This window comes from Pyrgilauda ruficollis, unplaced genomic scaffold (assembly GCF_017590135.1).
Source record: "Pyrgilauda ruficollis isolate IOZ18807 unplaced genomic scaffold, ASM1759013v1 scaffold165, whole genome shotgun sequence".
NCBI lineage: Eukaryota > Metazoa > Chordata > Aves > Passeriformes > Passeridae > Pyrgilauda > Pyrgilauda ruficollis.
Window position 1 is genome coordinate 1,544,639 of NW_024515320.1, and position 22,136 is coordinate 1,566,774.

At 46.9% G+C, this 22,136-nt stretch overlaps 1 protein-coding gene across 8 annotated transcripts in view; it reads right to left on the reverse strand.

Moving 5' to 3' along the window:
- Nucleotides 1-22,136, reverse strand: part of UBR4 (ubiquitin protein ligase E3 component n-recognin 4) — an 82,432-nt gene that overhangs the window by 47,498 nt on the left and 12,798 nt on the right. For 3 of the 8 annotated variants that reach the window (XM_041463426.1, XM_041463425.1, XM_041463424.1), the window contains exons 19-50: nt 21,593-21,875; nt 20,861-20,993; nt 20,354-20,433; nt 19,749-19,877; nt 19,118-19,300; nt 18,832-18,954; nt 18,516-18,745; nt 17,661-17,893; nt 17,232-17,329; nt 16,950-17,107; nt 16,067-16,276; nt 15,430-15,531; nt 14,469-14,569; nt 14,080-14,278; nt 13,766-13,954; nt 13,208-13,271; nt 12,817-13,008; nt 12,175-12,245; nt 11,902-12,049; nt 11,220-11,447; nt 10,873-11,043; nt 10,593-10,775; nt 9,534-9,692; nt 8,770-8,922; nt 8,169-8,396; nt 7,231-7,388; nt 4,822-4,993; nt 4,478-4,679; nt 3,520-3,683; nt 2,368-2,584; nt 1,772-1,988; nt 411-443 (exon numbers count right to left, since the gene is read on the reverse strand). In XM_041463426.1, the coding sequence (XP_041319360.1) occupies nt 411-443; nt 1,772-1,988; nt 2,368-2,584; nt 3,520-3,683; nt 4,478-4,679; nt 4,822-4,993; nt 7,231-7,388; nt 8,169-8,396; nt 8,770-8,922; nt 9,534-9,692; nt 10,593-10,775; nt 10,873-11,043; nt 11,220-11,447; nt 11,902-12,049; nt 12,175-12,245; nt 12,817-13,008; nt 13,208-13,271; nt 13,766-13,954; nt 14,080-14,278; nt 14,469-14,569; nt 15,430-15,531; nt 16,067-16,276; nt 16,950-17,107; nt 17,232-17,329; nt 17,661-17,893; nt 18,516-18,745; nt 18,832-18,954; nt 19,118-19,300; nt 19,749-19,877; nt 20,354-20,433; nt 20,861-20,993; nt 21,593-21,875 (5,211 nt within the window). The remainder of the gene's footprint in view (nt 1-410; nt 444-1,771; nt 1,989-2,367; nt 2,585-3,519; nt 3,684-4,477; nt 4,680-4,821; nt 4,994-7,230; nt 7,389-8,168; nt 8,397-8,769; nt 8,923-9,533; nt 9,693-10,592; nt 10,776-10,872; nt 11,044-11,219; nt 11,448-11,901; nt 12,050-12,174; nt 12,246-12,816; nt 13,009-13,207; nt 13,272-13,765; nt 13,955-14,079; nt 14,279-14,468; nt 14,570-15,429; nt 15,532-16,066; nt 16,277-16,949; nt 17,108-17,231; nt 17,330-17,660; nt 17,894-18,515; nt 18,746-18,831; nt 18,955-19,117; nt 19,301-19,748; nt 19,878-20,353; nt 20,434-20,860; nt 20,994-21,592; nt 21,876-22,136) is intronic. The other 5 variants (XM_041463430.1, XM_041463429.1, XM_041463432.1 and 2 more) reach the window with 3 other exon arrangements.

Genomic DNA, 22,136 nt, shown 5'->3' on the forward strand with positions numbered 1-22,136 from the left:
CAGGAAGATACAGGAAAAAGCAGGGAAGAGAGAGCATTAAGGGCAAAAATAGCAGTGTAGGATTGGAAGGTAGAAGGAACAATTGTCTGGTCTAGTGATGATAAATAACATCCCCCTCCCCACAGCCACCCTCATAAAGCTTGGAGGGAACAGAAGTGGGATAAGAAGGCACAAGGAAGGAACAAAGCAGAGAGGAGTCTGTCAAATAAGCAACAGTTATGTTGTGCACAGCAAAAATCTGCAAACCACCTCATCTTTACGTTTGCTAAACCATCTGCCATGCAATGACCAGAATGTAAAGAAGCAAATGTCACTTGGAAAACAAAAAAACCCCAGTCACCAAAAGCCACACCATGTGTTCTGTCTCTGACACACACTCATTCGTGCAGAGAAAAGGATGCCATACTAACCGGTCCAGGGTGGTTAGGGACTCAGTGTCAGAACTTTGGGGGAGCAAAGAAAAAGGAAAAAAAAATAAAAATGTGTAAAGCTCACAGAAAAACTCCCTAGAACACATTCTAAGCAAAAGGCAAATTAAATGGGGAAATCAGGAAGCCAGGGGAGCGTCAGTCTAAGCAGGGTCTCTACCTGGGCAGCACACACTGGTTGGAGCAAAACAAGGACAGAGATGAACCAGGTCACCTCACACAGAAGCCAAGCACCACTTAAAGCACCACCCAGGCTTAAATTCGAGTGCAGACACCACACTTGGATAGAAAAGCTGCCTCCTGCCTGCCATCAGCTGTTCCTACTCCAGAGGCCCTTCAGAAGATAACACCAAATAGGAAGAATATTTTTTTTATATATGAATTTTTAGAATATAATCCCACTGCTCTGAAAAATCAGAGAGCATGTCTGTGCTGAGAGGGACATCTTGTGGGGATGTCACAGCAGAGGAGGGAAGGAAAGGGAAAATAAACACAGGAAAAAATCCCATGAACTATTAGAAAAAATATTAAAGGATGACTGAACAGGTCCTTCAACTGAGCCTAACTGGAATTTCAAGCCCTGAGCCTCTACCAGAGAATTTCAGTCAGACAAACTTAACCACCACTTCCTCACAGCTGAGCAGCGATTGTTTCCTCTGAAATGTTCATTTTTCAGCAGTATCAGCTCCTCTTTGAGCTGTTTCCCTCCTGTCCTTGCTGCTTTTACAACCCTTATGATACAGACTGTATGAGTTCAAAGGAAAACACAGCATGCACATAAGAAAGAACACAAGTTCTGTTTATTCACTAAATTATGTCACCCTTGGGGTTTGGCTCCCAGCAGGGATACGAGGGAAAACCCAACACCTTTCCCATCACAACAACTCAGCCTGAGGCACACGGGCCACAAGGCAAGTTGGTGGGAGCCACAAACCTAAAGCAGGGTCACACTCAAAGCCTTCCTCAAAACTGAGCTTAACTTCAGAGAGGCCTGACCTTTGTGAGTTCCAGAGACCAAAAAAAGGCCAACTTGAAATGAGAGAATGTACCAGGGCAGCAGAAATTGCTTTGAGCTCCTCGAGACTGCTGAAACACGAATTAGGCAGCACAAGCAGGCACACAGTTCTACCCATCTACTGCATCAGATCAACCAAGAGCCACCACAAACCCTCCTAGCAAGATAATCAATCCCTGCTTTCAGTTGTTGCTGTGTAAGGCAGTGAGAACAACTCACTAAGTCCCTCCAGTTCACCACATCAGGAAAAGCACACAAGTGCGCCCAAGTGCCCACCACAATAACAACCCATTTCCAAGGAGAAATAAGGGCAAAACTGTGGAAATACCTCTCCAGGACAGTCCCACTGGCAGCAGCAGGGGCAGCTGACTCGGTGTCCCCAGTGCCATTCCCTTGGTTGAGGTTTGGGGGACAAACGTTGCTCACGGAAGCAGATGGGAAGTCCTCGGGGGGCTCGTCAGGCCAGCCAAACTGTTCTTTGGTTTTGCCATAAATTTTTATCGAATCCATCATGGTGACTCCAGCAGGATCCACAGAAGCCCCAACTGTAGTGATGAGAGAAAGTTTTTAAAAACTGAGAGAACTATTGTTTTTGGATACAAACCAGCCTTGTTTCACAGGACCAGGACAGCAATTACACCGTCATTAATACACAGCCACTGACACTGCCATCTCCTTTGCAAGGCCACTTTCCTTCTCTTACCTCAGCACAAAATCATTGAGCTGAACTACTGAACATTCACTCACAGCAGCAACAAACTGGGCCATAAATAAAGTTACCAAATGCTCAGGGCTCCCCCCTCAGACTGTTTTTGCAGTCAGGGCAAACAAATGGATTGTGGCAACTCCCTGCTGTGAGGTGGAGCAGCTTCATCCCAAACCAGCCCATCAGCTGGTCAGAGCAAGCAGTGCACACAGTCTTACTGAAGATGGTGAGCTTCTTGTCAGCCTGCAGGGCCTCCTCGCGGGTGAAGGGGAAGTCGAACCAGCGGGCGCGGGTCATGTTGAGCTGCATGGTGCGGCCAAAGATCTCCAGGTAGGAGGGAGCTCGCTCGATGGCCTGCGTGCCGATCTGGATGCGCATGCCCGTCATCACCATCGTGCTGTTGTTGTTGGTCACTTCGATGGTGAAACCCCCAGGCTGCAGAGAACAAACCACAGCTCAAAAACTCCATCTGAAGCCAAGGACTCTGTACAGAGGTGCCTCCACTGCTTACTGAATTACAGAATCACAGAATCACACAGAGTTACTGGGTTGGAAAAGACCTTAAAGATCATCAAGTCCAACCCATGCCCTAAATACTTTAACTAAACCATGGCACCAAGTGCCATATCCAGGCTTTTTCTGAACACGTCCAGGGATGGTGACTCCACCACCTCCCTGGGCAGACCATTCCAATATTTTATCCCTCTTTCTGTGAAAAACTTGTTCCTAATATCCAACTTGAATTTTCCTGACGCAGCTTGAGACTGTGTCCTCTCATTCTGACAGTTGTTGCCTGGAGAAAGAGACTGACTACAACCACCTGACTACAACCACCACCACCTGACTACAACCACCACCACCTGACTACAACCACAACCACCTGACTACAACCAGATTTCAGGGAGCCGTAGAGAGTGATAAGGTCACCCCCGAGTCTCCTTTTCTCCAGGCTGAACACCCCCAGCTTCCTCAGTTGTTCCTCACAGGGTCTGTGTTCCAAGTCCCTCACCAGCCTCACTGTCCTCCTCTGGAGGTGCTCATGCATCTCAACGTCCTTCCCAAACTGAGGGGCTCAGAACTGGACACAGTGCTTAAGGTGTGGCCTCACCAGTGCCAAATACAGGGACAGAATGACCTCCCTGCTACTGCTGGCCACACTGTTCCTGATACAGGCCAGGATGCCATTGGCCTTCCTTGGCCACCAGGGCACACTGCTGGCTCATGTTCAGTCTGTTGTCAACCAGTACCCCCAGGTACAGTACTTGTGCGGGGTCATTTGAACAAAGCAGACTCCTTAAAGCAAGGCATGGCATCAACATGAACAGTAATGTCACCCAGAAGCCCAACAGACCCCAGACTGCCCCACTCACCTTTGTGTTGGCCACGTACATGCCCGTGGAATTGAGCCGGTGCTTTATCTGCTGGGCATTGTACACCTGCAGCAGGTCATTGCCCCCGAACTCCACGTCTGTCAGCTGCTGGTTGTGCTCAAAGAAGTCAATGGGGAAGTTCACCTGGCTGGATGTGCGAGTTGCTAGAAGGGGAAAGACATCTTTGTGACAAAAGACATCCTAAACAGGCAAAGTTGTGGTAAAAAACCTGCAGAGACAACTCGCCTCCTTTGGAAAGTATTTCTATATGCATCTGTTGAGTTTTTTACTACTCAAACTTATGAAGAAGAAGGTGAAAAGGAAGGACTAGTCCCTGTCTTAAAACTTCTATATTGTTTTATATATATAAGTGTATTTTAAAACTTCAAACTCTAAGTTTTCTACTACGTGAATAATACACTTTTATTTAAACTATGCACTAATAATCTTACTTTTATTATTTAATGTTGGAAGGCTTCCCTACAGCTTCAGGTCAAATGTAGTGTTCTCTTGAGGGTCAGTGCCTATGAGTGCAGAAAGCCTAAAATTCTCAGTAACCAGGGTTCCAACATCCATCTATGGAAACATTTTATCCACTTAGCCAGTACTTAGGTAACTGTCAGAATGAGTGTTGTAAGTATTTAGATGATGTAGATAAATCTTTACATCTCCATTAGTGTCCTGGATTGCAAGATAAGTGTGTATTCTATTTGCCATCTGTTAGAGGTGTGGCAGTTATCTTCTGTTCATTAGACAGTTTTCTTTATCTCTTCCACAACCAATCCTCCCTCCAGGAGATCTCTTCTGTCCATGGCCAGTGAGTGTCCGATTTTGGCACTTTGATCCTGTTCTATTAACAGAAGATAACTGCCACACCTCTAACAGATGGCAGACAGAACACACACTTATCCTGCAATCCAGGACAATCAGTGACACAGGTGATGAGAGGAGCGCTTACTGATGGCGGCTGCCTTGCGCTTGCGCACGGGTTTCATGATACTGATGACGCTGCTGGGCTGCAGAGAGGGCTGCAGCCAGTAGGACGTGTTCTCCACGTTGGCCATGTAGATCCTCAGGCTGCCATCCTCACACAGCAGGATCATGGTGGTCCTCTGCTGCTCATTGCAGGCCGTGTGACGGATGGCCACCATGTCCTGGATCTGCAAGGCAAGGCAAGGGCTTGGCAACTCTCGGAGAAACAAACTCGTTATATTACAAAAGCTGCCAAGACTGGAGATCTGATTCACAGAATAACAAGAAACCAAATTTTGAGAGTTAAAAATACAGGGAACCGTGAGTAACCTTTGCTTTGGCTGGCAAGGTCTTAATCTCCTGGATGAGGAAGGTGTCTGGCTTCACCATCACTACCAGTGGGACACCCGTGGTCTGCTGGACACAGCACACCAGGCCAGGGTGGTTCATCACCTCAGACCACTGACACAGGGCTGGAGAAGTCTTACTGCCACCATTGGAACTGCAAGAGACACAGGGCACAATGACATTCATTTAAGGAGCAGCACAAGGAAAACCACACAAATTTCACTGTGTTCAAATCAGTTAAAGCCTTGTACTGAGCAGAGATTCAAGCACTGCATTAATAAACAAGTGTCTGGTTTACAGGTGAGAAACCTGAAACACAGTCACCACAGTAGGCAGAAACCACGAGCATCCCAGTCCTCAGCCCTGATCCCTACCCTGCAAACTCAAGGAAAAACTGGCTTAGTGTTGCATTTTACGCCCCAAATCAAGGAGGCAATTTATAAATGGCTTTCAGCAATGTTTTTATCTGAATGGATGAACAGTTCCACGTTTCAACACACCCAGCAGCAATAAGCAAAGACCAATGCAGGAGAATCAGTGTCTGCTCACTGGAAAAAGTGGAAACAGAGCTGCAAAAAGACTAAGCCAAACTCAACTGGAGTTCAGGAGCTCTTGGAACCTGACTCTCCTTCAGAGCCCACTCGTGACAGTGGCTTTGTGTCAGGCCAGTGAAGAGTCTGTGGTCTGAGTGCCCAGCACTGCGTATCAGAACACACAATAGAACTGTCTTTTTCTTGCCACATTCATAGAGTAAGAGATTGGTTTCCCTCAAGGGAGTCTGAAAATCAGCCTTAACATGCACAATGCACAAGGTCCACTGCAGCAGTGGTGCTGAAAGGAAACAAAGGCTTCCTTCTCGGCCGCCTCGGTGGGGGCGGATAATCCCATCGGTTCCAGCGGCTGCACCTCGGGCGGCTCACTCTGGGCAGCTCCACTGCTCTGCAGACACCTTTCTGCTCTGAAATCCTGCTGGGAGGACAAAATGCATGCATGGCCCACTGCTGAAACAACCAGCTTTGGTTTCTAATCATCCTGCAGCTGGGATATCATGGAATTCCTGAGCTGGAAGGGACCCACAAGGATCACCCAAGTCCATTAAGACAGCAGGACCATGAAAAGTAGCAAGAAATCATCAGCCAGCAGGGAATTTTCACCACACCTTTTGGCCATTCAGAGCAGGGATGTTTAATAATAAGCAATATTTATTATAAAAAGAAATAAATAAAAATGCAGGGAGTGTCCCCTAGGATCCTCACCTCTTGATGTTAATTGGGAAGAGGCGCTGCACTTCCAGGCTGGCCCGGCTGATGGTGGCTGCAAAGGATTTGCCTTGGCAGTAGCTGAAGAACAACATCTGCAGCACGTGGGAGTAATAGACTGACACCCCCCCTCCTGCCACCTGGCCATTGCTGTCCTGGGGGATCCAGAGAAATGCCAACATTTAACATAAACACAAATATCCCCAAACACTGTCAGGCTTTTAAATTTACGATGGAATTATTCCCAAAGCCGCCCCTCCTCCCCAGTAGTGAGAGAACAGAGCCCTAAATGACAATTTTCTAAGCTGAACTCCTGGGTGAACTCATCCATCAGACACTTCAAAGGCTCTGGGAGGGGATGCTGAGCCTGCACACCCAGAGGCTGTAGGTAACACCCTGAGCTCCTGAAGCTGTGAGCCTCAGCTCTGTGTGACAGTGTCACATGGAGCATCCCCTGGATGCCCAGCTCATAAAAGACCTTCCTGAGAGTCTCCTTCTCATCTATTCCTGTTTTGAAGCAGGCTGGGGTAAAAACACTGGAGAGATTTTAAAGGTCATCCTCAAGAGAAGAAACAAAGGCTGACTGCAGCTTTCCAGTCCCAGCCATGGTGATTTATCCCTTCTGCTCCTGCACCTTTGGAGTGCCTTGCTCTGAGAACAGCACTGCTCTGAAGCCATTTCCCTGCTGAGAAATCCTGCTGGGCATGACTTCAGAGCCAGCCATGGAAAACATGCTCCATTTTCTAGATGAAAGGATCAAGGGTTTAATTTTCACCCCCACCTCCTTATACTGTAAGGATATTTCTCTCTTTAGAGGAATGAGAAAGCTCCTTGATCTAGATCAGGGGGCTTAAAAGGAGAAGGAAAAAAGAAGGAAACTTCTGCCTTCAAATGGAAGATGCAAAAAAAGAGAGAAAGGGAAGTCACCAGCACCTTCACTGGAAGGGACCCACAAGGATCACCCAAGTCCATTAGGACAGCAGGACCATGAAAAGTAGCAAGAAATCATCAGCCAGCAGGGAATTTTCACCACACCTTTTGGCCATTCAGAGCAGGGATGTTTAATAATAAGCAATATTTATTATAAAAAGAAATAAATAAAAATGCAGGGAGTGTCCCCTAGGATCCTCACCTCTTGATGTTAATTGGGAAGAGGCGCTGCACTTCCAGGCTGGCCCGGCTGATGGTGGCTGCAAAGGATTTGCCTTGGCAGTAGCTGAAGAACAACATCTGCAGCACGTGGGAGTAATAGACTGACACCCCCCCTCCTGCCACCTGGCCATTGCTGTCCTGGGGGATCCAGAGAAATGCCAACATTTAACATAAACACAAATATCCCCAAACACTCTGTCAGGCTTTTAAATCTACGATGAAATTATTCCCAAAGCCGCCCCTCCTCCCCAGTAGTGAGAGAACAGAGCCCTAAATGACAATTTTCTAAGCTGAACTCCTGGGTGAACTCATCCATCAGACACTTCAAAGGCTCTGGGAGGGGATGCTGAGCCTGCACACCCGGAGGCTGTAGGTAACACCCTGAGCTCCTGAAGCTGTGAGCCTCAGCTCTGTGTGACAGTGTCACATGGAGCATCCCCTGGATGCCCAGCTCATAAAAGACCTTCCTGAGAGTCTCCTTCTCATCTATTCCTGTTTTGAAGCAGGCTGGGGTAAAAACACTGGAGAGATTTTAAAGGTCATCCTCAAGAGAAGAAACAAAGGCTGACTGCAGCTTTCCAGTCCCAGCCATGGTGATTTATCCCTTCTGCTCCTGCACCTTTGGAGTGCCTTGCTCTGAGAACAGCACTGCTCTGAAGCCATTTCCCTGCTGAGAAATCCTGCTGGGCATGACTTCAGAGCCAGCCATGGAAAACATGCTCCATTTTCTAGATGAAAGGATCAAGGGTTTAATTTTCACCCCCACCTCCTTATACTGTAAGGATATTTCTCTCTTTAGAGGAATGAGAAAGCTCCTTGATCTAGATCAGGGGGCTTAAAAGGAGAAGGAAAAAAGAAGGAAACTTCTGCCTTCAAATGGAAGATGCAAAAAAAGAGAGAAAGGGAAGTCACCAGCACCTTCAGGTCCTCGTGGTTGACTTCAAGCACATTGGTGACATAGAAGGGCCCGTGCTGGGCACTACTGGCCTCCTCCATGAGCTGTGTGTAGATGTAGCCAGCAGAAGACATGATCACAATAATGTTCTTGCCCTCCTCGTTGAACAGGAAAGTGACATCCCTGATTTTGGAACTCGGTAGGAGGAAGTAGAAAGTTGGACTCAAGGCATCTACTGAGAGGTCGTAAATCTGTGGGAAGAACCAAGGAAATAATTAACTACAATGATTATAAATTGTAATAATTGATTACAATTTTTAATCAATTATTACAATTTAATTCCAATTTAATTACTGTAATTAAATTGTAATTAACTGTATGATACAAGACAGTGCAAATGAACAAGAGCTGAGATGAGGAGATCCCCAGGAGATGTTACAGTTTGGGGCTTTTTTTCTCTTTAAGTTCTTTGGGTTTGCTTTTCCTTGCAAGAAACATCCCAAATTTATATTTCCAATTCATTTCTAAGAATATTACTACATTCTCCCACATGCAACTCCCCAAGGATCCAGACTCTGATGTCTGCCAGAAGCTGCATCACCAACAGCTCATGGCCAGACATACCTTCACAAAGTCTGCAGTGACAATGGCCAGCTCTGTTTGAGATCCTGGCAGCCACACAGCTTTGATGATGAAATTCCCAGTGGCCAGTTGGGGATGAAGCACCAAATGATCAGAGACTGATCCAGAGCTGCTGAACGTTAACACATGGCAATCCTGGAGTAATGGAGAAAATTGGTTAAATATTAAAAAAAAAGTGTTCACAAATATTTGAAGCCAAGAATGGACTTAAAAGTCAGCATTTCTCTTACAGCAAATAATGATTCAGAGAATCTAAATCTCAGTTTCCTGCGTTGAAGATAAATAACATGAAGATTTGAAAAGAAAAGGCGACAGAGAGCACAGCTTTTTCTCAGCTAAATAACACATCTATAGATTCTGCACTGGGAAAGCTGAATCTAAATTTGGGGGAATACAAAAAAGAGGAGTTCTTGCCAAAGAACACTAAGTGTTACAGACTAGTTTTAACACACTAAGTTTGGGTGTGTTTTGTTTTAAGCAAGAGCCAAAGATTGGCTCTTGTCTTAAAACAAAATCAGTTAAAATATGTTAAGAAATACTATTTCAAGGCACTGTCTCATTAATTATATTGTTCATCCAGGTCCTGCTTCTTTTACCTTATCTACCTAGTAGGAAAGTGAATCAGGAGCTGAATTAGTGACAGAACTTTGGAGGCAGCTCTGTGCTAACTCCTCGGAGGAAATAAACACAGCTGGCTTTCAGCTGATGCTTGCAGCTCCCTGGAAAAGGGTTTGCCAGGCACTTACCTTCAGCCCACACACAGCCAGATAGTCCTCCTTGCAGGGATTCCCAGTCAGGCTCAGCACAGTGAATGGGACAGGTGCCGATGCCAGGCGGGTCAGGGTCAGTTTCCTTTTGCTGGAATCGGCTTGTTTCAGCAGGGCTGAGAGCTGCAGCACTGTGATCTGCACCACAGAACCAGCTCAGTTATCTGACTGCAACTGAGGGGAGTCAGGCATTTCAATTCCAGATCCCACAGTTACAGAACCAGAACTACAGACTGAACATGGTTATCTGACTATAACTGAAGGGAGTCAAGCATTTCAATTCCAGATCCCACAGTTACTCAGTTGATTCTGAATCAGAACCACAGAATCATCAAGGCTGGAACGGATCCATGAGATCACTGAGTCCAGCCATCACCCCAGCCCCACCATAATCACTCCTAAACCACATCCTCAAGTGCCATGTACAGATACCTCCTGAACACTTCAGGAGCTGGTGACCCTACCACCTCTCTGGACAACATATTCCAATATCTGACCACTCCTACAGACAAATTTTTGTTTATGGTAACTGATTTGAATCTCCCCTGGTGCACCTTAACTCTTGTCCTTTTGCTGGGTCACGGACACCCACCTGACTCCAAGCTCCTCTCAGGTGGCTGCAGTGAGGTGGGTGATGGCAGTGAGCTGTTCTCACTGTTGCTGCTGCAGGAATTCTTTTTCCTTAACAGTTTTTCCTATGAGAGGTTCTCCATAGCTACACAAAACTTCACACCAGATCTCAAGATGGGCAGAACAAACCACAGTCCTGCCTGTTCCTCAGCACTGTTCCCTTTCCCTGGGAACTCAGTGGATCCAGCACTGTTCCACTTCCCTTGGGAACCCAGTAGCTCTGGCACTGTTTCCTTTCCCTGGGAACCCAGAGTATCCAGCACTGTTCCACTTCCCCTGGGAAACCCAGGATCCAGCACTTTTCCATTTCCCTGGGAACCCAGCGCTGTTCCATTTCCCTCTGGAGCCCAGCAGCTCCAGCACTGCTCCCCTTCCCCCGGGAGCCCAGGGCTCCGTGTGGGGGCTCACCTTGCCCTTCTCGTGGCTGACAGCCAGGTGCTGGCGGCGGCCGTGGGGCGAGGACAGCACGCACATGGCCACGCGCCGCAGCACGTGCGCGCTGATCAGCTGCCGGATGGTCTGGCCCTGGTCCCCGCTGTAGTTCATGCGCACGTTCTCAAAGGCACCTTCCTGCGAGCCCAGGGTGGGGACCTGAGCCAGGGAAAGCATCCAGAGGGTGTCACTGGAATGTGTCTGTTTAAAAGCCACTCCCCCCATCCACACTCTGTTAATTCCTTCTGTTCCATACCATCAGCTGATCCGTCATTTCTACTGATTTGTCCAAAGTGTGGAGCTCACTGAGAGCCTGCTGGGCACGGCTGCTGCTCCCCATGGCTGAAGCCTGCTGGAAGTTGACCTGGATGGCATCCATCAGGAAATTCAGCATCTCCAGCACCAAAGGTGCAAAGGAGAAGTTGGCCTACAAGAAACAGATCAGGCAAATGAGGAACAAGATGCTCCTGATGGGAGCTGCACATAAACTGCTTTTTAAAGCCTGACACCCTTTTTTGACCCTCTCATCTCAGCTTATAGCCAACCCAGCCTGCCCAAGATCCTCATGAGAGCCCATCTCTGTTTAGCAGCTGACAATTATACCTGGGACTGCAGCTCCTCTCGACAGCCCTCCACGTTTCTGCACAGGCTGCTCTTCTTGGGCTTCTCCTCGTCGGGGCCCTTGCCCTCGCTGATGGTGACCTTGGCCTTCTCAGCTGGGGACGTGCTCGCGTGGCGGATGACGCTCTCAGGCACTCGGGGCTCGCTCTGGAAGGCTGATTCCTTCATGGTAGAGCTCATCCCACTGCTGGGAGTTCTCTTCACCAACGCCTGGGAATGACAGAGTAGCACTAAAATCCCAAACCAGGCTCACCCTGGCTACTGATGAAGTGAACACAGATTGCAAAAGCAGTAATTCGAGGACAGTTCTAAAGAAATAACATCCTGCACGTGACTCTCCACCCAAGGATTAAAAACTTTCCATATTTCAGATATAATTATTTCATTTGCTGCTAGTGGAAAACACGGGAAAAGGTGTTGTTTGCTGTGCAGCAAATTCTGTAAAGGCAGGTGGAATCTCAGGAGTCACTAGGACACAGATGCACCAATGCTCTTATTTGGTGCAAAAAAAATAATTTCCAGGTAAGCTGTAAATTCTGAGGGTTCATTATAAAGTCAAAGCCTTCAAGTCCTAGCACTCCTGTGCACACAAATCCTGACATAACCTACTGCAGAACAGAAAACTGTAAAGGACTTGAAAATCTGAAGACATAAAAGAATTTACCAGGCAGCTGCCATCCTCCTTGGCTCCACAGTCACAGAAGAAGGATCCGTACTTGGCGTAAGAAATCTCATGATCCTTGTGACAAACTTTAGCACAAACTGTGCAAACACCAACCCCATCAACCATCTTGCAAGTGTGACAGTGGTACCTGCCCAAAATAAGCCAGGTGAGTTTTGACAGGCAGTGCCTTGAGGCTCACAAACTACACTGGTTTCCTTCCCAACGGCCAGAAATACCAGCCTGAAACTCTGAACACAAGCTTGAGATTCTTACCAGTGTTGATTCATGAATTCTTTCTGTGTGATGGTGAAGGTACAGAGTTTATTACAGAGAGAATCTTCATCCTATCCAGAAGAAAATTGTTTTAGGAAGGTGTCATAACTGCAGCTACAGTGAAGTACATGTACAGAAGAAATTCCCAAGAAACCAAAAGTACATTTTAATAGCAAATTTCAGCAACACTGAGCTAGAAGGCAGCTGGTATCAAACCACATGAAGAGAAGAGACAGTGACACATTGTAGTAACATGAAATGGTTAACACGAAAAAGAAACAGTAACAAAAATATTGATACAAAAAAAAAAAAGAACATATTCTAACAGCTTTTGTTCACCACCCAACAGCACTAATTGAAGTTGCTTGCTGATACAAAAACTAGTAATTGCAAGCCAACCAGTAGGAATAAACCCATTTTTTAAATTTCTTCCTTTTAGTTAAAAAAAAATAAATATTAAATTTTTGTTGACATCACAAAGTCAACACATCTAGGCAGGAATGACAGATCCTCTTCTCCAGACCTGGCAGGTAGGGTCCTTCACTCAGTGAACACAAAATCTCAACTGATAAGCTGAGTGATTTGGAAGGCTCAAAATAAGCCCTCCAATCCTTTGCAGCACCCACTGTGCCTGCTGCCTACCGAGTCCTCAGCCTGAGAGTCCTCCTCCTCCACAGCCAGCTCCTCCACCCAGTCCGAGTCCACCTCGATGGCGCGCTCCTCGCCGTCCACAGACAGGTGGCTGGGGCCCTGCCCGCTGCTCTGGCTCAGGGCGTTGGTGACATCGGCCAGGTAGGACACGATGTGGCACGTGCACTCCAGGATTGTCACATGCTGGGGAGCAGAAGGCAAGGAAAATTAGAGCCCACAGAGCTCACAGCCCACCACAGCTGCGACAGGGCGCGAACACAGGAGAGTGACCCCCTGGCCAAATTGCTTTAAAATTCCAACCAGGTTCTGTCCCACCAAACCAGGACAGCTGAACTCGTGCCTGGGAGTCCCTCCTGAAGTGGAGCACCAGCACAAGTCTTACCTTCCCTTGCATGACGTTGGCATTCATTTTCTCTACCACGTTCTTTTGAGACAGGTATTTCTTGCTGCAACACAGAACACTGGGAATTACTACACAATGGTTTAGGATGGAAGGGATCCTAAAGCCCGTCTCATCCCATCCCCTGCCATGGGCAGGGACACCTTCCACTATCCCAGGATGGACCAAGCCCCGTCCAGCCTGGCCTGGAACACTTCCTGGGATGGGGAGTCCAAAACCCCTCACTCCAGCTGACAGCCTTTGGGAAGTATAAACTCAGCCCAGACCAACTGCTTCAAGCATTCAGTTTGCTTTAGATTAACAACAGGGAATGCATAAATGCAGTAACTAAACCATCCAGAGTAAAGAAACAAAACGTGATTGTTTGGAACAGATGGACACAGATCTGCCTCCCTCAGACACTTTATATCCCAAACAACAAACGATAAACTAAGAGAGAAGGGATTATCTGTAAACACAAATTTCCGTCCCCAAAACACCAGAAAAGAAATTAAAAAACCCCCATAAATGAAGCATTAGCAGTACAGAGTTCACTCTTACCATCTGCCCAGCCAGTCCACAGCAGCACCATGAAGCTGGAGGTGTCCTGCCCCTTGTCCTGCACTGGCCAAAGTTGCCATGACGACCATCAGCTCAGGAAAGCCCGTGCCATCCCCATTGGCCAACATCTCCGTTGCCATTGGTATCAGAGTGCTGAGCAGAACAGTGCACACGCCTTCCCCCACTTGGCTGAGCAAAAAGAGGAGAGTTTCACACAGGTACCACAAAGAAACAGCAGCAACTCCCACGAGATTGTTCTAGAGAGCAAGAGGAATGCAGAGCACGCACAAGACAGGACCAAGGCTGTGCTTTACCTGTTCTCCCGAACAATGTAAGTGGTCAGGAGCTGCAGCAGCTGCCTGTTCTCCTGCACCACGTCCAGCTGGTCCGAGTCCTTGGGTGGGGACATGGTCATCCTGGTCAGCCAGGCCTGCAGTCTCACAGGCTCCACACAGGCCAGCTGGGCCAGGGAGCCACAGAGGCGCAGCAGGCTGGGGTTGGGGCTCTTCTCAGCTGGGGGGGAAGTTACTGTCAGTGACAGATACTCCAAGAAACACATGTGGAAATGGCTTTCCTTGAAAGCATGAAGCTGTGATCCCACTCCCTCCCACAGATTTTCTTCCAAGCACCTTCCAATCTCAGACAATACAAGAACAGTGTGAAGTGGAAAAGGCAGGAAGGAGGAGATCCTACTGGCACTTACTCAGCTGGAAGAGCTTGGTGAAGAATTTCAGCACCCTGTTGCAGAACTTGGCCGAGAGGTTCTCGTTGGCTGTCGCCATCATGATCTGCACCAGTTCTCCGCTGTACAGAGGGGAGAATTAAATCAGCTTTGTAAAGAGCAGCCCACTCCCCTTTTCCACTGGCTTCATTTCTCTCCGCCCTCACGTTTCAGACTGGCAGGAGTTTGTGTTAGCACTGCTCAGCAGCCAAACCACAGAAACTGCTTGCAGTCAAACAGCAAACCCAGCTCAGACCAAAACTCATAAAAGGGCTCCTCAGTAGCATTTCAGTGTTCTCTACATATCCAGTCACAAAAGGGCCTGAACTGGCTTCCAAAACAGAAGTCAAGATTTTCTTTCCTATCTTTCCCTCCCATACTAACAACGTACAGTCACCAGGCTGCTTTCATTCTGAACTGTTCAACACGTAGAGAGAAAAACCAGGCCATGTTCAGCTTTCTGATGGAGAAAGCCTTCCCTCTTGCTCACCTCATACTCAGAACACTGTGGTTGTGCTAGGCTGTTTCTATCACAGCTGTTCTAGCTGTTCTAGGCTGCTGCCAGCACAACTTACCTTTATGGTTCTAACCCCCTCCCCACTCTGAAAATTATCAACCTGTGGCCCCACAGAAGCTTTGAGAGAATTTGCAGCTTGGAGCAACATCTCTCAGAAACCTGCTCTGACAGAACAATCATCCTCCGAGATTCCCCACTGACCATGCGAGGCCTCACTGAGTATTTGATTTGGACAAAGATCCAGGTCCTCTCCCCCTGAGAGCCTCTTCCCACTCTCCTGAACTGCCTGAAGGATAACCTGGCTCTACAGAGTCAGTATTTTCCTGCACAATGGCATTAACATCACCTTGGTGTTTACACTGACAAGCTAACAGAACAAGGACGAGAAATGAAGTCCTTGGAATAAAACTTCCATGGTGACTTCACCTTTCTGAGAAGAATTCCTCCATGGCTTTTCTGGCCTGGCTGCTCTCCAGCTGTTTCTCCAGATGCTGCAAACATTCCTCCAAGATGGACTCATCCAGGCCACTGAGGATGAAAAGAGGAACAGATAAGGATCAAATACGTGAGGATGAAATAAGAACATCTAAAAACAATTTCAACAATCACAACAGTTCTGAGAGGCCAGAAGTGATCTATTTGCCACTACAACTCCAGTAATTTTTCCAATTGAAAGCAGCTCTTTTTCCAGCTGACAGGAGAAAAACAATTGATGAACAACTTTACATAAACACCAACAAATCCACCAAGTTAGAACAAAGGGACACATGATGCTGTAAGCCAAGTCCCAGCCAGAAACCTGAAATAACCCAGACCTTTCAGACACCTCACACACAAATTCCTATAAAGAGCTGCTCCTTTCACACTTTAAGTCTCTTCTACCGCTACTCCTCCCCATTCTCTCCTGCTCTCACCCCCACTCCACAATTCTGGTAATGTGAAAAAAAAAATCTCATATTTATAGTATACAAGTACAGAAGCTTTCAGCAGATCAAAATAAGCTGATTTTTTCTGTTCCAGAAGCAACCCTGCTGTAGCCAATCTTTGCAGACAGTTTTGTTACCTGTTTGGGTCAGAGTGATGGGCCAGTATGTTATAGCACCCCGTGATCAACTTCTCATAAACACGTGCCAGGAACTCATCGGAGTCCGCCGGGCCCAAGATCCTTTCCAGGGAGTTGCTGCTGATTTCTGCCACACTCTCTGTGCTGGTCTCCAGAAGGAGGGGCAGCAGGGAATGGATCACCTGGGGCGGGTTCGGATCATCTGACCAGCTTGAAAAGAAAAGGACACAAGTTAATTCTCCACATGATGTACCACAGATCATCCCTACTGGAAACCAGAATTCATGTTACGTGAGGCACAACTCTGGATGGAAGCCAGTGATGAAACCCTTTTGCAAAGGTGGGATAAAAACACTGGCCCAGCCATTTTCCCCTTTGGAAAATTCTACATGTTACTTTTGCATATATACAGTTACAGCATCTGCCTAGACAGTCCCATTATCATATATCCTGGCTTTGGGGCTTGTCTGCAGTGTTAACAACTACTTTTTGATTTCAGAGTACTTTAGACTAAGTCCCTGGAAAAACAATGGCATTTCACTTTTCCTTACACATTAAAAACTTCACACAAGTGAATGATAACAAAACACAAATGAATTAGTTAGATCCATATTGTGTCAGTTTATATCCCATTTTCTTCAAGTCCATATTTGACAAAAAGGTTTCCTTCAGGGAGCTTTACTTTTGGAGATACCACAGGAAGACAGAAAGACTGTCTGTCATTCATTTGGTATTTGGAACTGTGAACTGGAAGGTTTAGGTCAGAACCAGCACCAGGTCAGTAAGTGTTGCACAGACACAGCCTGAAGTCAGCCCTGGAGGACACAGAGCAAAGCACCCAGCAGTGTGTGGAACACACAGCGTAACACAAGGCCTGACTTACATGATGAGATCCCCGGTGAGCCTGACCAGGGACAGCAGGGTGTGCTTGAGGGAGGCTGCCAGGGGCAGGCTCTGGCTGCAGAGGGTGCCCAGGTGGGCGGCCTGCACGGCGCTGATGTAGCTTTCTGCAGGGATGGTGTCGTTGGCAAAGGCGTTGCGCTGGGGAGGGAGACACACACACACATCAGAGCCCTGGATGTGGGACACAGCCACACACTGCCCCCGTTCCCAGCAATGCCTGCAGCTGCACTCACACCACATCAGGCCCTGAGGCTGGACTCACCCATGAACCGATGTTGGGGAACTCGTTGGTGTGGATGTTGTTCCAGGATTCACACAGGGTCTGCACAGCTGATGGTAAGTTCTGGACGAGGGTTGGACCTGCAGTTACACGGAACAATCAGGCACTGAATAAATTCAGAAGTCTACAAGTACAAATCATCCCTAAGTGTTTAAGAGCATCCCAGCTTCTTTAATTTCAGTAAAACTGCAGAAAACATGGCACAAATACTAATTCACAGAAGTCTTCAGCATACCAACATTTCGTAGTTCCTCTCGTTATTCCATGCCACAAGCTCCAATATGGTTATAAAAATCTTTCACTGATCCAGAGGAGCTCACAAGATAATGATCCTTTCAAGTATTGCTCAACTGTTTCAGTTGGTAGGATACTAAAGAGACTTTGCAGTGTGCTGCTGGCAGCACAACTCACTTGTTCGAAGAGCGGTGGAGATCACTTTGAAATTGGGTACTGGAAGCATTGTGGGAAGATTCACCCACGGGGGAGGCACCCTGAAGCCCAGCCCGCCCCGGCTCTCACCCAGAGTGTTGGACTTGCAGCGGCTGGAGCCGATGGCCAGGACAGCGGCGTAGCCCCGCAGCTTCTCCTCGGAGGGTCTGCTGTCCGAGGCGGCCTCCTCCGAGAGGCTCCGCAGCAAGTAGGATCTGCAGGCAGGAGGGAGGGAGTTACCTCAGCAACCGGCTCTGCAGCTCACAACTAAGTGTGTCAATGGAGTGACAGATAAAACACAAACTTCTGAAGTTCTGCCCCACACTTCATCTCACACCAAGGGACTTCTGGGCTTTTATCCTCTCTAAGCTACTTAGCAGGAGAAGTGCCCAAAAAGAAAAAGCTGATTTACTTTTGCTTTCTTCTACACAGGTTCTAACGAGAGTTTAGAAGAATTTAGACGTTTTAATGTAAGAATTAACCCCCCCACCTTTCTTGATGGTCTGACAGCCTCAGTATTATGCCAGAGAAATAACCTTAGGTAGCACTATCCTAGAAGGTGGTTTTATCTTTGGAGGAAAAGCTGGTTTTGCAAACTTGCAAGGAAGCCTTGGAAGATCAGACAAGGAGGCTACTCAGAAACAACTAAGTCCCATGCATGGCTTGAGAAGCTACTTGTTATTCTTCTTTTAAAGCAATGGACCCTCTAGAGGACAAAGTAATTACTTCAGACTATAAAACTCCCAGGCACTTCTAAGAAAACAACACACAAAATGCAGAGGAAGCCCAAAGCACAGCAGGAAATTGTATTCCTGTTGGAAATCCCAAGGACTGTACCTGGTAAAAGTAGCATAAGTGTCAATGAGCTGCAGTGTAGCAGGGAGGAGGTTCTTGGTTATCTCTGAGGACTTGTGGGGATCAGTTTCTGCAGCTGACTTGGAAAAGTGCTCATCTAGAGAAACCTGGATCTTGGAGATGGCAGCATCAAGGGTGTAAATGGATTGTAAACTGGGGACTTCGTGCAGCTGGAGAATGGTTGTGCAGTCAACAGCACAGAAAGAAGAGATCTGAAAACACAGAAGATGGAACAGTAAGTGCAGATCATCCCAAAGAAGCAGAAGTTTATATGTCCAGCTGCAGTCCCACACCTCACCTGTCGAGCAAAGTATTCCTCTGCTATTTCCACGTCGTACTTCACTGAGATGCACTTGCTGGAGGTCAGTTCAATGAGAGGAGCAGCATGTTCAGCCTTCATGCCCTGCTTGATAAGGTGATCCTACAAATGCCAAAACCCAGATCCATCACACCTGAACAGTGCTCTGGAATTAACCAGTTTAGAAAAGACAGGCACAAGTTCCCCCAAAACAAATCCTACGTGCAGTCAGCACAGAGGACTGACACTGTCACTGTCAGCACCCCCCACGGAGCTGAGGCTGTACCTTGATCCACACAACGTAGGACGGGATCTGCAGGCGGGAAGACCAGCGCAGGGTGTGCAGGAGGTCACAGTCACTCATCTCGGGGGTGTTCATGGCCAAATGGTGCATGTAGCTTCTGGAGGGAGGCAAAATCCCCAGGATCCGCCACAGGATCAGGAAGTAGTACTGAAGGGCACAGGCTTCCTGAACAGAGGAACAGATGGAAAAATTAGCACAGAAAGATTGCAGTCTCCATCATTACAGCTACTGAAATATGTCCTCAGGGACTCCACACTCCTGCAGATGTGCCAAATCAGATGAACACATTCTGGACTGAGTTTCTGTCATACTAAACAATAAAATATGCAACACAGGAGTGAGAAAAGAAAAAATGATCCAATTTTCTCCTGTTTCAATTGTGTTCTAGCCACACCTCCTGGAATTACCATGGACTTACAGCAAGTCTGAAGCACATTATGAATTAAAAGCTCAAGAGATGTGCAGCCACCACAAACACTATGGTTAGCTATGAGATTTTTAAGTTCCTCATTACTCCAAGCACAGTCCAAAATACTTTGGTTAAATACTTTGTTTGAAAATACTAAGTTTGAAAACTTGTTATTCCTCAACACAGGCAGCAAGACAGTCTTACCAGTGCAGTGACATTTTTGTTCTCCCTCCTCCTGAGTGTATCAAACTGGGAGCCAGCAGCCAGTAATGAGGTGAGGGCTGCATAGAGCTCGTCGTACTTCGTAGCCCTGGAGAAAAGGACCTCACACACCTGCAGGAGATGAGAAATCAGGACCCCTGCTTTGCAAAGCTCTTTAAGCATTCACAATACCTACAGCCCAAAACCTTGCAAAATAAACTTCAGAGAGAGGCACTGTTTGGACTGAGGATCAATGGACTGGGGATAAGGAGCAGGCAGGAGACAGAGCCCATAACCCTGATGGCAACAAAACCCAGGGAAAAGCTGGAACAAAGTGATGAGAAAACAACTCTAATGTGTCTTTGTCTGAATCCCAAGCATTCCTCCAAGTACTACAACAGCTTTTCACAGATTTTGCACAGTGACTGCCCTGACATCCAACTAGGGGTAAGAAGGAATCCCATATTATCTTATATGGCCACTCTTCTCCATTTAGTGAAAGATTCATGGTCCCTCTTTTTAATCAAGTCTTTCTTTCTTGTCTGTTTCCCCTGGCACTTGGCAAACCCCCATGGCCCTCCAGAAAGTCTCTACCAGCAGTGCCATACCGTGCTATCCAGACGGTTCAGATCATCCTCAGAAGCTTCTGGAGACAGGATGCAGTAGAACCTGGGCTGTGGAGCAGAGTCTGGAATGTGAGAACAAAAAATAACCTTCAAAGTGGCAGTTGAAACAGGCCACATTGTGTTATGTCCTCTCCTCCATCCCCATAACCTTCTGCATTGTATGACCACTACCAGATCCCAAGCCAGCTCCAGGACACATTGGAGGTGCTCTAACCTGTGGCACAGGCAGCCAAAGCTTTCTTACTCTTACAATCCTGGCAAAATAAATTCACACTTTTATTTTTAATTACTTGTTGCATACTCCTAGGAGAGAACAACTTTGCATTTTGTTTAATAAAACAATTCTTGCATTATTAGATGTATTTTTACCTAATGTAACTATGGCCATTAAAAGCAGGAAAAGACGCCCAAACCAAGGCACAGAAAAGGCTCTCATTTATTTATAAAAGCAAATCTTGCAATAAAATTTCCTTACATTTTCTTTCTTACCTGATGAACAGTGTTTGGTCCAGTTTTCTTCCACTTCTTTAAAGCCATGATAAAGTGGGACAGATGTTCGTCTGCTGCTGTCCTGGGATCCACTCACCCAGCCAATGGGTGGAGTCAGCAAATTATATTGTACCTGAATTAAAAAAAAAACAAACAAAAACCCACCCATGACATCCTTGTCACTGAGGGGTAGGGGGAAAATACCACCCCACAGAGAAAGAAACACAAAATAGAAACAGTCCTACTCAAAACACAATATTCCACTCTTCTGGGGGAAGCCCTGGACCCTCCCTGATGGTTTTTGCTCTGGACTGAGCAGTTTAAATCCATGGCCAAGCTTTCCACAGTTGGAAAAGCCAAGCACAAAGCACCATACTGTCCCATTAACGAGGACAGTCCCAAAAACCTCCATGGTCAAACACTAAATCAAGGAAGTACAAAAGGTATTCGTGAAATAAACAGCCAAATACTTGAGATTTTAAAGATATGGTGGGACAATCATCCTGTCCTTGCTAGGATTTATTAAAACACCAGTCACACCAAGAATTTACACTCCAACTGAACCTGCTGCAAGGAACCAGCCATAATTAATCATTCCTTGGAACTCTGAGGTTTGGTAACAACATCAAAACTGATTTACTCACAAGGGTCATGGAAAGAACACATCAAATGAGTGCCCATCACAGATTCCTGCTGGGTGACCAATTAAATACCCAGATGTCAAAACCTTACCTGTTCAAACAGGTACACGGGGGCCTTGGAATACTGGTGCAGCAGGTAGTCAAACACCAGCAGCAGCCGTGCCACAATAAGAGGCACAGAACACTGCTGGGTCTCCATGTTTGCTGTCAGCTCCACAATGGTCTGGATACAGAGCATCATGATGGATCTGCGGCCCCTCTCTGAGAAATTGTGGAAAATGAGCAGCAGCAGCTGGAGATGCTCCACATTCAGATCTTCTGTGTCACTGGGGAGAGTCCCCTGCAAGGCGTTTTGCTTCAGGGTGCCCACAAACCTGGCAACAGGAGAGGAAGTTTGCCAAGTTTAGATCCCTCTTTAAAATCTCTTTAACTAGAAATAATTATATTTTTCTGCTTACTGTTCTAATACTGGCAATTTCACAAATGTTCACTACATTATGTATTGGAATGAGACCATGTGAGCAGTAAAACCTACAGAAAATAAATCAGTGGCAAATGTATTTAGTGGAAAACAGGAACAATCCTTCAAATGGAGAAGGGGTGATTCAAACCTGTTCATTAGAGCTTTAAACCAC